Raw genomic sequence first — 13,196 nt, forward strand, 5'->3', positions numbered from 1 at the left:
CTCCACAGCGTAGGGACAGGATGTTATGAGGATCCCAGCTCTGACCAGTCCCAGTGTAACCCAGTAGCACTAAAGCAGTGTGATCCAGTAGTACAGTGACCCATAGCGCCACCAGCAGGCCAGGCAATGCTCTGTCTTCTGTGAGAGGAAACAAGCCTTGGATTCAGCTGAGGTTTGGCCGGAACTGGAGCCAAACACACAGAGTCTCAGTTTCCATTATGTGTTTATTAAAATCACTCTGGGCCTGCTTAAAAGAACTGCAGATGCTCACATGGCAGCATTGTCTCCATAATGAAGGGCAATTATGTCTGAAAAGCTTTTAAAATGAAAGCTGATGTGAGGCTTATTAAGTGGGACGTGTGTAAAGAACACGAGGAGAGCTTTTCTTTCTGTTTTCTAACTTCCTCCCTCCTTCACCTGTTTTTTCTCTTCTTCGCTCTGCTCTGAGCGTCTCTGTGTTGCTCTCCCCTCCTGCCCCAGCAGACCCATTAGCGTGTTTAAAGAGGGCCTGATTACAGGGCTTCTGTATTCAGACTGCGATCATAGCAGCAGCTTTGGCCTCTGAGTCTCTGTCTGACTGACTGATCCCTCTGTGAATTCATCTGTTTGTTTCCCTTCTTTCTCTTCTTGCTCTCCTTTGCCAGCTTGTTTCTTTATAGTCTCCCTTTCATGTTGGCTTTCAGTGTTTCTCCTTTCAGCCTCCTTCACTGATTATTTTCTCTCCTCATCTCTGGTTCCCTTCGGCCTCGGTGCTTCTCCAGCACCCCTGCCTTCCTTCTCTCTAATCTTCTCCAAATGCCTCCTTGTTATCAGCAAACCACAGAGCCGAGCTGTGGGCGCCCGCCGGTGTTAACCCCAAAAAGTGAAGAGTTTACAGGATCTATCCTGGTCCCTGCACTCTGTCCAATGAGCCAGTGTCTGCTTTTCAAGCTGACCCAAAAAAGAAGAACAAGTACTTGTCGCTGTTATCAGCCCCTGTGGGTTCTGACAGAACAGTGTTTGTCCTTTTACTCAGGAACGGCATGAGTAAAACGAGTTCAGTGGGTGCATTGACAGGTTTATTTTGAATTCCTACCTCCCTTTTGATGCATCATCTCAGATTTGTGTCAGAGCCTCGTTGTTAGAACATGACTCCGTGAGATTGCAGCTCCTGAGTCACCAGACTTACACACTGTGAGGGTTTTTACTGCTCCAACTGAGACGTCCATGTGTCTTGCCACAATGGCAGTAAATAGAGATGTTTCACGTCAAAGCAGCTCTGGGGGGAAACTTTCACTTCTCACTATGAGTGTTAAAGTAGGGAAAGGCAAAGCCGCTGTGTTCTAAGACTATTTTGGGTTTTTTAGTTCTAATATGCGGAGCTGTTTGTCTGGGACTGTGTGTGTCAACGTTCAGTGAAATCCTTTCAGAGTGAAGCCATAAAGCATCTCACCATATGCCTCTGCAGATGTTGATTCCACATTAAAGTTCAGGATAAACCTTCCGATTATTTCACACAGCTGCTCAGCTTCAATACATTCTGTTCAACTTTAAACTCAGAGAGAAATTGGATTTGAATTTCCAATCCTCTAAACATCACATGATAGAAGACAATAGAGAATCCATTAGTTTTGTGATGCTATATTTTGAAACTCTGCTGCTGATTCATGACGTTTGAAACAGTTTAAGGTTTAAGAACTTTCATACGGTTCATATTTCAGGTGAAATATGAACCTTTCAGATTTTACCTTCAGTCCTCAGAGTTCAGACTAAACATGGAGAAGCTGCATTATCTCATATTTCCCCTCTGATCTAAGCAGTTATTATAACATCACTAAAGCAGGATAAAGATTAAACAGTCTCATGTGGATTTAATACACAGATACCGAGTAAACCATAAAACGCTTTATGCTTGCTTGAAAAAGCTGGTCAACCAATCAGCTGGGCTGTTTCTGCATCTATTTCATTGATAACTCTATTCAACATGCTGGATAAATAATTCTTGATAACTGGAATACAAAGCCCAACAGATATTTGTTCCAAACATCCCTTTGGGGTTTTTACATAATGATATATTTGGGATACTGCGTTCAGCGCTATCAGTGATGTCCTGAGAAAGCACTGGAGGTTATTTGATGATATTTGTCCATTTCCTTACAGGCCCGAACCTCTATGAATGACTAAGACATCTGGTCATAACATTATGCCACATGAATGTATGTCGAACAAACCAGCGGAGAACTTTATGTCCGCTGCAACCATCCCAGTTTAGATCCTAATATGTTCCTGTAAAACATATTACAGCAAAAAATAACTTTTTGTTTAATTTAAATTCATAATTTTAATCTTCTGTAGAGGTGCTGTGAGATTTGCTCAGCTGATTTTGTTTATTTGGATCAGCTTATTGAAACTTGTCCTGCTTTAAGTTTTAACATCAGAGACAGAAAGAAAGGTGCTGCTTTATGACCCGGCAGGATAGGGAAGCCTTGTCCTGACTACTAAAGGACAAGAGAAATAAATTATATTTTTTCCAATCTGCCTACATTAAAGTCAATAATTCTATTAATATTAGATTCTCTCAATCAGTCCCACCTTGTGAACTTATTGGACAGAAACCCAGTCAAACCTGTTTGTGGGACTAGAATAGACTAAGAACTGGTTCTATCAAAGAAGAATACAATACCCAACTGGGTCCAATTGTTACTTGGAACCCATTGTTTTCTTCCCCAGAGCAAACCTCAGACCATTTGTCCAAAATTTTATTCCTGTTAGAGGGTAAAGATTGGAAACAGAAATTATTTATCTGTTTAAAATATCCTCTTTGTTATCTACGAGTACAGAAAACATCATATTCCCCGAACTGTTTCAAATTGTGTCTGTCAATTTGACAGGATGACAATATGACAATATTCACACTGAGATTGAATCTCTTTATGTATATTTTTAACGGTGAACCTCACAAATTAAGCATAAAATGTTTTAACCTGGACATTTATAATGACTCTGCTGCCTGGACTGAATCTGTGTAGATTATTGTGTTTAAGAGTACTGTTGCAGAGATATTAGACAATTAATAATGATAAAATATTTTATTCATGCTTTATTCATGATTAGTAACGCTGGCTTGGTTTATGACGTTTCAAAGTGATCTTTAAGTGATCTCTTTAAAGAAGCAAGAATGGTTGAATATGCTTTATGGTTTATATATCAACTGTGATCTGTAGATGCAACAGATCCAACATTTTTGGGAAGAGAAGATTTTACTGACTCTCAAAAAGCTCTATGTCTATGGAAACCCAGTCTGGTTCTTTTATATAAAATTTTCCATATTTGTATAACATTTAGGTCCTGGTTCTGCTTCAGGTAAATAGCTCTGTAGCATTAGAACATACCAGGAGACCGTTATGTCTCTAAACTGCATCATCTTCTCCTCACTGTCTGAGTTGTCTATAGACTCTTGGTTCACTGGTTCTGTCTGAGAAAGACACAGCTTCAGCTGGTTTTGTGTCTCCATCTCTGGTTCTAAAACACTGGTTTATCTTTGTCTATGGTTCTGAAGAATCTGGAACTTGTTGCGTATGTCTCTATTCACAATTCCTAAACACAGTTTAAACATTGCATCTTTTTCTGGCTGTTTCTGTGTGCAACTGGCTGTCTTTCTCTGTCCGTGGTACTGAACTTTCTGGGGATGGTTGCGTTTATCTCTGTCCATGGTTCTGAACCTTCTGTGGCTGGTTACGTTTTTCTCTAGCCGTGGTTCTGAACCTTCTGGGGATGGTTACGTTTGTCTCTAGCCGTGGTACTGAACCTTCTGGGGATTGTTGAGTTTGTCTCTGTCCGTGGTTCTGAACCTTCTATGGCTGGTTACGTTTTTCTCTAGCCGTGGTACTGAACCTTCTGGGGATTGTTACGTTTGTCTCTGTCCGTGGTTCTGAACCTTCTATGGCTGGTTACGTTTTTCTCTAGCCGTGGTTCTGAACCTTCTGGGGATGGTTGCGTTTGTCTCTGTCCGTGGTTCTGTACCTTCTGTGGCTGGTTACGTTTTTCTCTAGCCGTGGTTCTGAACCTTCTGGGGATGGTTGCGTTTGTCTCTGTCCGTGGTTCTGAACCTTCTGTGGCTGGTTACGTCTTTCTCTGGCCGTGGTTCTGAAGCGTCTGGTGATGGTTATGTTTGTCTCTGTCCGTGGTGAACCTTCTTTGGATGGTTGCGTAAAAACCATCCAAAGAAGGTGATTTTTATATTTCCATCTGTCAGTATGGACTGTTTTATTGAAACAGCATGTGTTTGTGAAGCGGTATGCTGATGGTGCTTGTTAGAAAATGCTATTTAGGGATAAACAGTTTATGAAGGCGAAGGCTGTGTTGATTTTGACATGTTTAATCTTGATCAGTTTGGGCGAAGGTGCTAGACGTTTGGCCTCGATCCAACACCAGCGTGAACAATTTTACAGGAGATTTAAAGTTTGCATGGCTCCTCTTGCTAATAAAATCTAGAAAGCTTTAGCGTACGTTTCTTACAAGGCATAAGATTAAGCAATGTGTAATTAATACACAATATAATACACATAAACCACTCATAGTCGGTTTATGTCATTAAACCTCAATACTTTAACTTGATTGGCCCAAACCGTTTTTGGTTTGGACACAAACGGTTGAAGCATGTGTGGGAAATGTACAGTAGTACTTTGATTTAAGATAAAGAACCCAGTAACTTTTATATCAAGATGGATGAAAACATGGTTCACATGTTCTACATTACTGTAAAAAGTCATATCTATACTACGTAGATTGGGTGTGTCTGAGAATCTTAACCTCTGGGAATAACTAAAGATGTCTGTTAGCTACTGCTGACCAGGATTAATTTAGATTAACTTGAAATAGACCCCCAGTTTTATTTCTCTGTCCGTGGTCCTGAAGCAGTTTTAGATGGTACTTTCTGTCTCTGTTCGTAGTGCTGAAACACAGTTGGAGCTGGTTTTGGCTGCCGTCATCCTTAGTGTTAAAGCACAATTGAAACTGGCCCTTCATATCTGAAATGAACACCCCCCCCCCCCCCCCCCAGATGTTGAGGTGTTTGCTGACGCTTGTGTCTCCGTTGCTCTTGAAGTTTCTGCAGTTATGATCCGTATTAACGTTTACTTATCCTGGGGAAGGGTGGAGGCATCTATTCAATTTGTTTAGTAAAGTCTTGGTGCAGATATTCTCTTTATTCCAACCTGCGACAGGAACACACACCCCCACCACCCCCTTTATCTGTTTCCTGACCTCTGACCCTCTCCATGTTTTCTCCATCCCTGTTTTCCTCCTGCAGTGGTGCTGCTGAATTCCAAGGAGACTCAGGCAGAGCTTGGCTGGACCTCTTATCCTCCCAATGGAGTAAGTGTGTTTGTATTGTTAATTTTTTTCATCTCACACGCTGCAGGCTCCACTTCACAGCTCATCCTCACCTCCCCTCAGAGCTTATCATCTCCATTAATCAATGGTTGTAATCCGGGTTTGTGTACGGTGGGTCCAAACAGCCACACGGCCGCAGCAGCAGATAAATGTTCCCCTTCGTGTCAATCGATATCATTTGTGATAAGTTATGGCTGCAAGACAAATGGGCTTTTTTAAAGAATGGCCCACTGCCATAACAGTTTGTCACACACCTCCCACCTGACCTGGCAATGCACACACACCTTGGATGTGTAATAAATGAGCAGTGTGTGGTGGGCGCTGTTTGTGCCAACATATACATCACAGGTGGTGTGGGCTGGTTAAATCCCTGTCAGCAGCAGGACATTTCTGGACCGTAGACATGAAGAAACAGATTCAGCCTCCAGCTGGAATAGTAGCTCGGTCCTCTTTGACTGGAGTTTATTACCTCATCATCTCCCATCATCAGTTTCCACTGGCCACTGCTTCTGTTTGTTTGAGCGATAGAATAGAAATATCAGGGCTGAGTGGGAGCTCCTGGAATGGGCTGCCGGCTCGAGCAGCACCAGAAGTAATGTGATCTACATCAAGTCATTAATTTGGTATCCTGCGGTTCTTAATAAATTCAAATCATTTTTCTGAGGGAATATATTTTTTTTCTGATATATTTAGTTTTTCACTAAAACCCAGCTTTACTTAAAGTAATTTGGGAAAAGCTCTGCTCTGTTGGAAGCTCTTGGTAGGTTAATGAAAATGTTGGTTTTGTTGTTGAATCCAAATAAAAAGGGGGCAAGCTCAACAGAATGAGTCCATTTTCAGGGGCTCCCTCCGCTTCAGCTCAAAGTTCAGACATCCTCCTGCAACTTAAAATAAAATACATAACCAAAGCTTTTGCCTGTCTTTGATCACTCAGAGATGATTTTAAAGTATATGTTTCAACTTTTGAGGCGTTTCCTGAAAGGTTCTGTTTGTCCAATAGGAACCGATGGAGTGAATGTAAATCTTGGCAGAAGTTCTCTGAGTTGTTCAATGAACTTATAGATGTTTACAGCGACATAGAACCTTGTAGAATGTCAGTGTCATGTTTAATGTTAGTTTTTTTTACATTTTTAGGAGTTTCTTATGGATTTCTGCTTAAATGTTGCTAAAATCAGCTAAAAGTCACACAAACATGAATTCTGCTCTCATGTTTGCAGAAATTAGGTTTTATGTCCTAATTGGTTCCTAAATTCCCATAAGGAAGCATCTATTTAGAGGGAGGATTAGCTAGATCCTGTCCCAGACAAAAATGCTGTCAGCGGACACAAACTCAGTGGTTCAGTCTCATCGAGCCAAGAAACAAAGAAACTTAGTTGCAAAAAGAAAAGCTCTGCGTGTGAGCTGGTAGGTCTAGATATGTGATTGATGGTTATTCTGAGGCTGCATCAGCAGTGTGTTGGAGAGTGTTTGGTGTTTCTAAGAATGTGGATCATACAGAAATAAATAACCAAGATGAACTGCAGCAGCTGACAGAGTGACTCAGTTCTGATGAAGGTGATGATGACCAAGAACCTGTTTTGTGACAGAAACTTTCACAACTCCTCTCATCAGCTCAAATTTAGACTGTTAACAGCCTCGTCTCTATTAATAATGTGTGAAACTGTATTTAACCCATAAATTCCCACGCTCCTTTTCCAACTGATTCCTCTGTTGTGTTCCTGTCTCAGTGGGAGGAGATCAGCGGCGTGGATGAGAAGTATAAACCTATTCGGACCTACCAGGTCTGCAACGTGATGGAGCCCACGCAGCAGAACAACTGGCTGCAGACGGGCTGGGTGCCACGTCGAGGCGGACAGCGCATATTTGTGGAGCTGCAGTTCACGCTGCGCGACTGCAACAGCATTCCTGGAGTGGCCGGGACCTGCAAGGAGACGTTCAACCTGCTGTATGTGGAGTCGGACCGGGACCTGGGTGAGGTGACCCGGGAGGACCGCTACACCAAGATAGACACCATCGCTGCCGACGAGAGCTTCACACAGGGCGACCTAGGAGAGAGGAAGATGAAGCTCAATACAGAGGTGCGAGAGATCGGCCACCTGAACAGGAAGGGCTTTCACCTGGCGTTCCAGGACGTCGGCGCCTGTGTGGCTCTCGTGGCCGTGCGCGTTTACTACAAACGCTGCCTCGCGACCGTCCAGAACCTAGCCGTGTTCCCCGACACAGTGGCTGAAGCAGCCTTTGCCACTCTGGTGGAAGTCCGCGGTACCTGCGTCAATAACTCTGAGGTGGACACGGACAGCCCTCCCAGGATGCACTGCAGTGCTGAGGGCGAGTGGCTGGTGCCCATCGGGAAGTGCAGCTGCAGCGCCGGCTATGAGGAGGGACACAGCAGCTGTGAAGGTAGGATGATGAACAGCAGACATGACACACTGGTGAGAGGAATGAAACAGGAGAGGAGGCCATTTCTGAGTGAGAACCTCCTGAGTAATGTTCTGTTGATCCAATTAAATCCTGATTTCCTGCGTGGGTTCCTTCCAGGGTACTAAGACACTCACAAATTTGGCAGAATAACCATATTTCTATAGACTATATCCTCTCCAGTTGCGATACGTCTCCACAACACAAACCCAGAATACACAGAACGTTGTTCCTCTACAAATTGTTGTATTATTCTTATCGTTTTGTTATTATTATACAACTTCCATTCATTTTTGCTTGTTCCAGATTATATGTTTCTACTTTTACTCATTACAATATGATTGTCTATGAGTAGCACTTCATCACTAAAGCAATACACCTCTTCTGTTCTAATGGTAGAATGGTAGTTCTGGTAGAACTTCGCTGGTTCTGACAGGTTTCGTGTTTGTCGCTGGTATCTTTAAGCCGCTCATCTTTATGTTTTTCTTCTGTCAGGAACATCAACGATGTAAACTCTGAATATTGTTTTTTATTGTGTGTCACGCTTATCGCCATGTGAGCCATGGTGTGTCTCAGCAGCGTGAAGAGGTGTGTGTGTGTGTGTGTGTGTGTGTGTGTGTGTGTGTGTGTGTGTGTGTGTGTGTGTGTGTGTGTGAACACAATGACTAACTGTTCAGGCGTCCCACGGTGTTTAAGAACAACAGCGTTTGTGTCGCTTTGACACAGAAACACCTCCAACGTGCAGCTGGTGGGAGGTGGAGCGCAGCTGATGTAAAACTGGCAGAGAAAACTGCTTTTGTTCGGGAGTTTTAGCGTCTGCAGTGTGGGGACTGGTACCACTGGGATGGGACGGCTGAGCTCCACTGATTCGGACCTGAGGTTTATCCTGTCTGCAGCGTTACATGATTTCTGATCAGGATAAAGCAGCCGGTGCAGCTGAACTGTGTAAAGACGTTATCAGTTCAGCAAAGAGTCTTTCACTTGTTGATGGAGCTTCCTGCCTGATGTGAGGTGGACATGCTCAGATAAGACTCCGGCATCAAACTCGCCCTCCTCCTGTCCGCTGTGTGATAAAAACCTACAAACTTGGCTGCTCTGTAACTCGTCTGACCGTAATCTTTACCGCTTTTCACGAAACTCTGTAGAAAGGGTCAATAATATTCAATTTATTTGCAGTGTTTATCACATGCAGCTGAAAAGCTAAATGAAAGTTTACACAAAGGACTTTCTACGTGTTATTAGCTGTTTCCATCCAATTGTCATGCAAATTTTGAGCAAACTTTCGGAGTGTCGTAAATAAATAGCCGTGTTTCCGTCCACTGGTATGGAGCGAATCAACCAGGCTACACAAAGCGTAATTTTCTCAGAGCTTGACGTTTACGCATGGCTGTAATAAACAGGAAGTGGAGATAACAAATTAGCATGGAGCACACAGCTGAGATAAATGTTCAGGAACGTGTTGCTGTTGGTTAAATTGTTCTGTGGTGTTAACTTGTGCTGCCGACGGAAGAAGCAGTCTGGAGACGTAGGGATAGAAATGCTGTTCCATGACCATTATGGGAATATCCGGGAAGACGCCAACAGTCATGTGACGTAAATGTTTGCTACGTCAGAAAATGTGTCTCCCGTTTAGCTCTTTTTTCAGAGAAGCCAGAAAACACCTCAAGTGGGCATGAAAACCTTTGTGTGAAATTGAGGAAGTTGTTTCAAATGTTGTTGTTTCCATCAACCTCCTCTGATGCAATACTTCAAAATGGGCTTAAAAACATTGATGGAAGTATGGCAAACGGCTGAAGACAGAAAACTTTCTGCCAAATTCTGTGTGATCAGCAAATTCAGGCTGGTGCTTCTACGTTTTTCCTTCATTCATGTCCAGAAACCCTCCTGGGCTGTTCACCGCCTGAAGCTGCTGAACATCCCACTCAGGCGGACATCATCCCATCATATTAAGGTGGAGATCTTCTCTGAGCTCCTTCTGTAAGCGGGCTGAGCTCTGAAGACATGAGCAGAGCTAAGGGGAGGCGCCGCATTCAAAGGAGTCAGCTGACCTGACCCAGAGCATTCTGGGGGCATGTTACAGAGCATCTCTTCTGGGTTAGTACAACGTTGGGATCCCTCAGGAGGAACACTGTTGTTTTGGTCTCACTCCTGGTCTCAGATCAGGTGATGATCTGCCGTTTTATTTAAGTCCAAACCGATCAGCTACCAGCCAGCCCTGGCTGAGAGCTGCTGGCACGTTTTTGCTGTCGCTACTCTCCAGTAACTTTATTCACTAAATGGACTTGGCAGTCTTCTCAGTTGAGAGCTATTTTTGTACCTTACTCAAATAATCAACTGTAATCTACAACTGAACTGTTAGCTCACGTCTCTTTGTGCCAAAGGAAACATTCAAGCTTTCCTGCCGCACTTTCTACTCGGCTCTATGACCCCATCCAGCTGCAGCCGTCAACCATGTGGACTATCCAGCTTTACATCTGATCTGCCATACTTTGGATCCTGGTCCTACTACTTCTCCAGCCTGAGTCGGCTCTCCTCCATGACAGCTGAATTCCTCTGGGTCCGCTGCTTCCTGACCTCTGCCAGCTAGGCTACATCTCCATCCAGATTTATTTAACACTACCTAATGCATGTGGTCCACCACTTGTCATCCTCACAGAAAAGCCTTCTGGACTGTTGATAGCAGCGTGCTAGCCAGCCTGGCTAGGTGGGCTAAGCCTCCAGTCAAACCCAATATCGACTCTGGCCTCCCAACATCTGCTCGTTCATGAGCAAAGGTTATCTCCTCCAAGATCTCATGGTTGACCATAAGTTAGACTTTGTTTGACTGAAACCAACAAACTAACAACTCTCAGCCCAGTGACTCCATCGGGGTTTAGCTTTCTATCCCATGTGAGACGCGCTGAGTAGTGATCTGCCTGCCTCTCACACCTATTGAGTGCGAAGCATGTAAGATCCCTGGACCCACTCCTCCCATCACTGCTGTAATCCACCACCCCGCCCCCCACCCCACTAACACACACACAGCTTCTCTACACACTGCTGCAAATCTATGTTGTCTTTTAGTGAGGAAATTCACCAGCATTGCCTCCTAATATCTCTTCACTTCTGTAATTCTGCTGTCTGTCAGCCATTTTCCACTTATCTACTTCCAGGCGTTTCTCATATCTGTAAATATAAATCCTGTTCCTGCAGCCTTGATCCAATCCCAACAACCCGGGTCAAATCTTGCCTCCAGGCTCTTCTCCCCTCCATAACTGCCACCATTTACTCATCACTTACTGCTGGAATAGGTCTCGCTCTCTTTAGAGCCGCTCTGATCACGCCGTTGCTAAAGAAACCTGGCTTAGATCCTAACAACTTCAATAACCTTCGCCCCATTTCTAATCTACCTTTTATTTCCAGAATACTAGAAAAAAACAGTTGCCTCTCAACTTCACTCCCATTTAACCCGTAAAGACCTCGATGAGCAACTCCAGCCTGGTTTCCATCCCCGGCTCAGACATCCACAACATCAGCAGATCTGTTCAACAATGGCTGCTCGCTAGGACTGTTCATTGTAACTTTTTAATGTGTTGATTTTATCATGATTTATTATTTTTACTGTTCAATTTGTACATTATCTTTGAATGCTCTGACATGTGCTTTAAATAACCATTATTATTATTATTATTATTATTATTATTATTATTATTATTATTATTATTATTATTATTGCTGTTGTTATCGTTATTATTATCATCATTATTATTATTAACTAGATGTCAGCACGTTGTCAGCATGTTGTAGAGAATTACCAGTTATTATGAAGATCTGGGAATATTCACGCTGCACAGTTGATGGATTTGTTGAATGAGCCTCTGAGGATGGAAAGTTGTGTGTGTGTGTGTGTGTCGGGGGGGGGGGCATCTTGAAATACTGAAGCCACAAAAGGCAACAATTTTGTCACTGCATGAACTCTTAGCTGAGGTGTCAGAGATCTTGTGCAGCAGGTGAAGCTAGTCTTTCAGGACATCAAGGCCGTGTTGAATACTGTGCAGGAAACCCGCAGAGCCAGTGAGCTCATTGTTTCTGTAAACTTTCTGATTAAATGACAGAAATTAAAGAGCGGAGCCAGAGTTAAACTGCTGCTCCTGCAGAGCTTCCTGCTGTCGCTATAATCACATTTAAAGACTGCTGCTTTGATGAGGAAGCATCCAAAACGCTGTCAGAACGACAGAAGCAGAGCTTCGGACGTGATTTCCATCTTTGGTCTCAAGGCGCTTTACTGGATTCAGCCGATTGATCGCTGTCATTTTGCCTTTTTATGAAAATGATCTCTGTTAATTAAAATTTCCATCTGTCTGTGATTCCACTGACTGATGTCCTGTGAAACGTATCTAAAAGAGCGACTTTGACCAAAAAGCAAATTTACATTTGGAATTAGGAAATCTTTTAATCTGTGGAAACTTCCAGTGTTGGGAAAATCGGTTTGTGTTAAACTGCGGCGATATAATCACATCAGTCCCATACCAAGAATAATTCAGTTTATTATGCCAAGTGGGAAGACTCATCTAAAGTAGCCCAACAGGTTGTATTCTGTCAGCTTCGCAGCAATGGTCCTGTGGAAGCATGAGGCCACAGTGGGAAGGAAAAACTCTCATTTAAAAGGACGAAACCTCCAGCAGAACCAGAACCCTGAAGAAGGTTCATTCTGCTCTGACTTACTGGAGCCTGGAGCAGCCAGAGCAGACCCACTGAAGTCCAGGTCCTGCAGTACTTTCTGTGTAACAGAATCTAGAATTAAATGTTTCAGTTTAAAATCAGTCGTATTCTTAAAGAAAACTCTGGTAGTGACAGGAGGTTCATCAGACAATCTAAAAGCTGTAGCTCAGTCCATCAACCAGACGTTTATAAGTTGCTCACCAGATTCCAGACTGGGAGAGAAACGGTGTGACTGCATCAGTGTGAACAGGAAGAAGTTTCTGAGAGCTGCTTCTGTTATTTTCTGCTGCAGAACACACCGAGCTGAATTAAAGCTCTTCACTCATGCAGAACTTCAGCTGTGTTGCACAATTTCTGCTCTGATAGTGAGAAAGTGTTGGCGATAAGAAGCAGTCAGTGGAGTTGGCAGCAAAGCTCCTCCTCCAGAAAGAGTCAAACTGTGTGCAGAGAGTGAAACTTAAAGGCAGGAAGCAGTGACATGAAAATTAGAGGCTTACAGCGTAATCAGGAGGAGGAGGGAAGCAGGCCTGGAACCATGCTGATGGAGACGCTGATCAAGTCCAGATGCTTCTGGGGCTGCTTGACAGGCGACAGAGACGTCATTATCTGGGAGAGAGCAGTCACACACACACAACACACACACAACACACACACACACACACACACACACACACACACACACACACACACACACACACAGTCAC

The 13,196-nt window shown here is 43.5% G+C and overlaps 1 protein-coding gene across 1 annotated transcript in view; it reads left to right on the top strand.

The window, feature by feature from the left end:
• The window catches only part of LOC105917378 (ephrin type-A receptor 7), a gene marked incomplete in the record, with an annotated part of 134,397 nt that overhangs the window by 25,690 nt on the left and 95,511 nt on the right, over positions 1-13,196 (top strand). The window contains 2 exon segments of the mRNA XM_036128769.1: positions 5,291-5,355; positions 7,101-7,773. Of these exon segments, the coding sequence (XP_035984662.1) occupies positions 5,291-5,355; positions 7,101-7,773 (738 nt within the window).

This window comes from Fundulus heteroclitus, unplaced genomic scaffold (assembly GCF_011125445.2).
Source record: "Fundulus heteroclitus isolate FHET01 unplaced genomic scaffold, MU-UCD_Fhet_4.1 scaffold_118, whole genome shotgun sequence".
NCBI lineage: Eukaryota > Metazoa > Chordata > Actinopteri > Cyprinodontiformes > Fundulidae > Fundulus > Fundulus heteroclitus.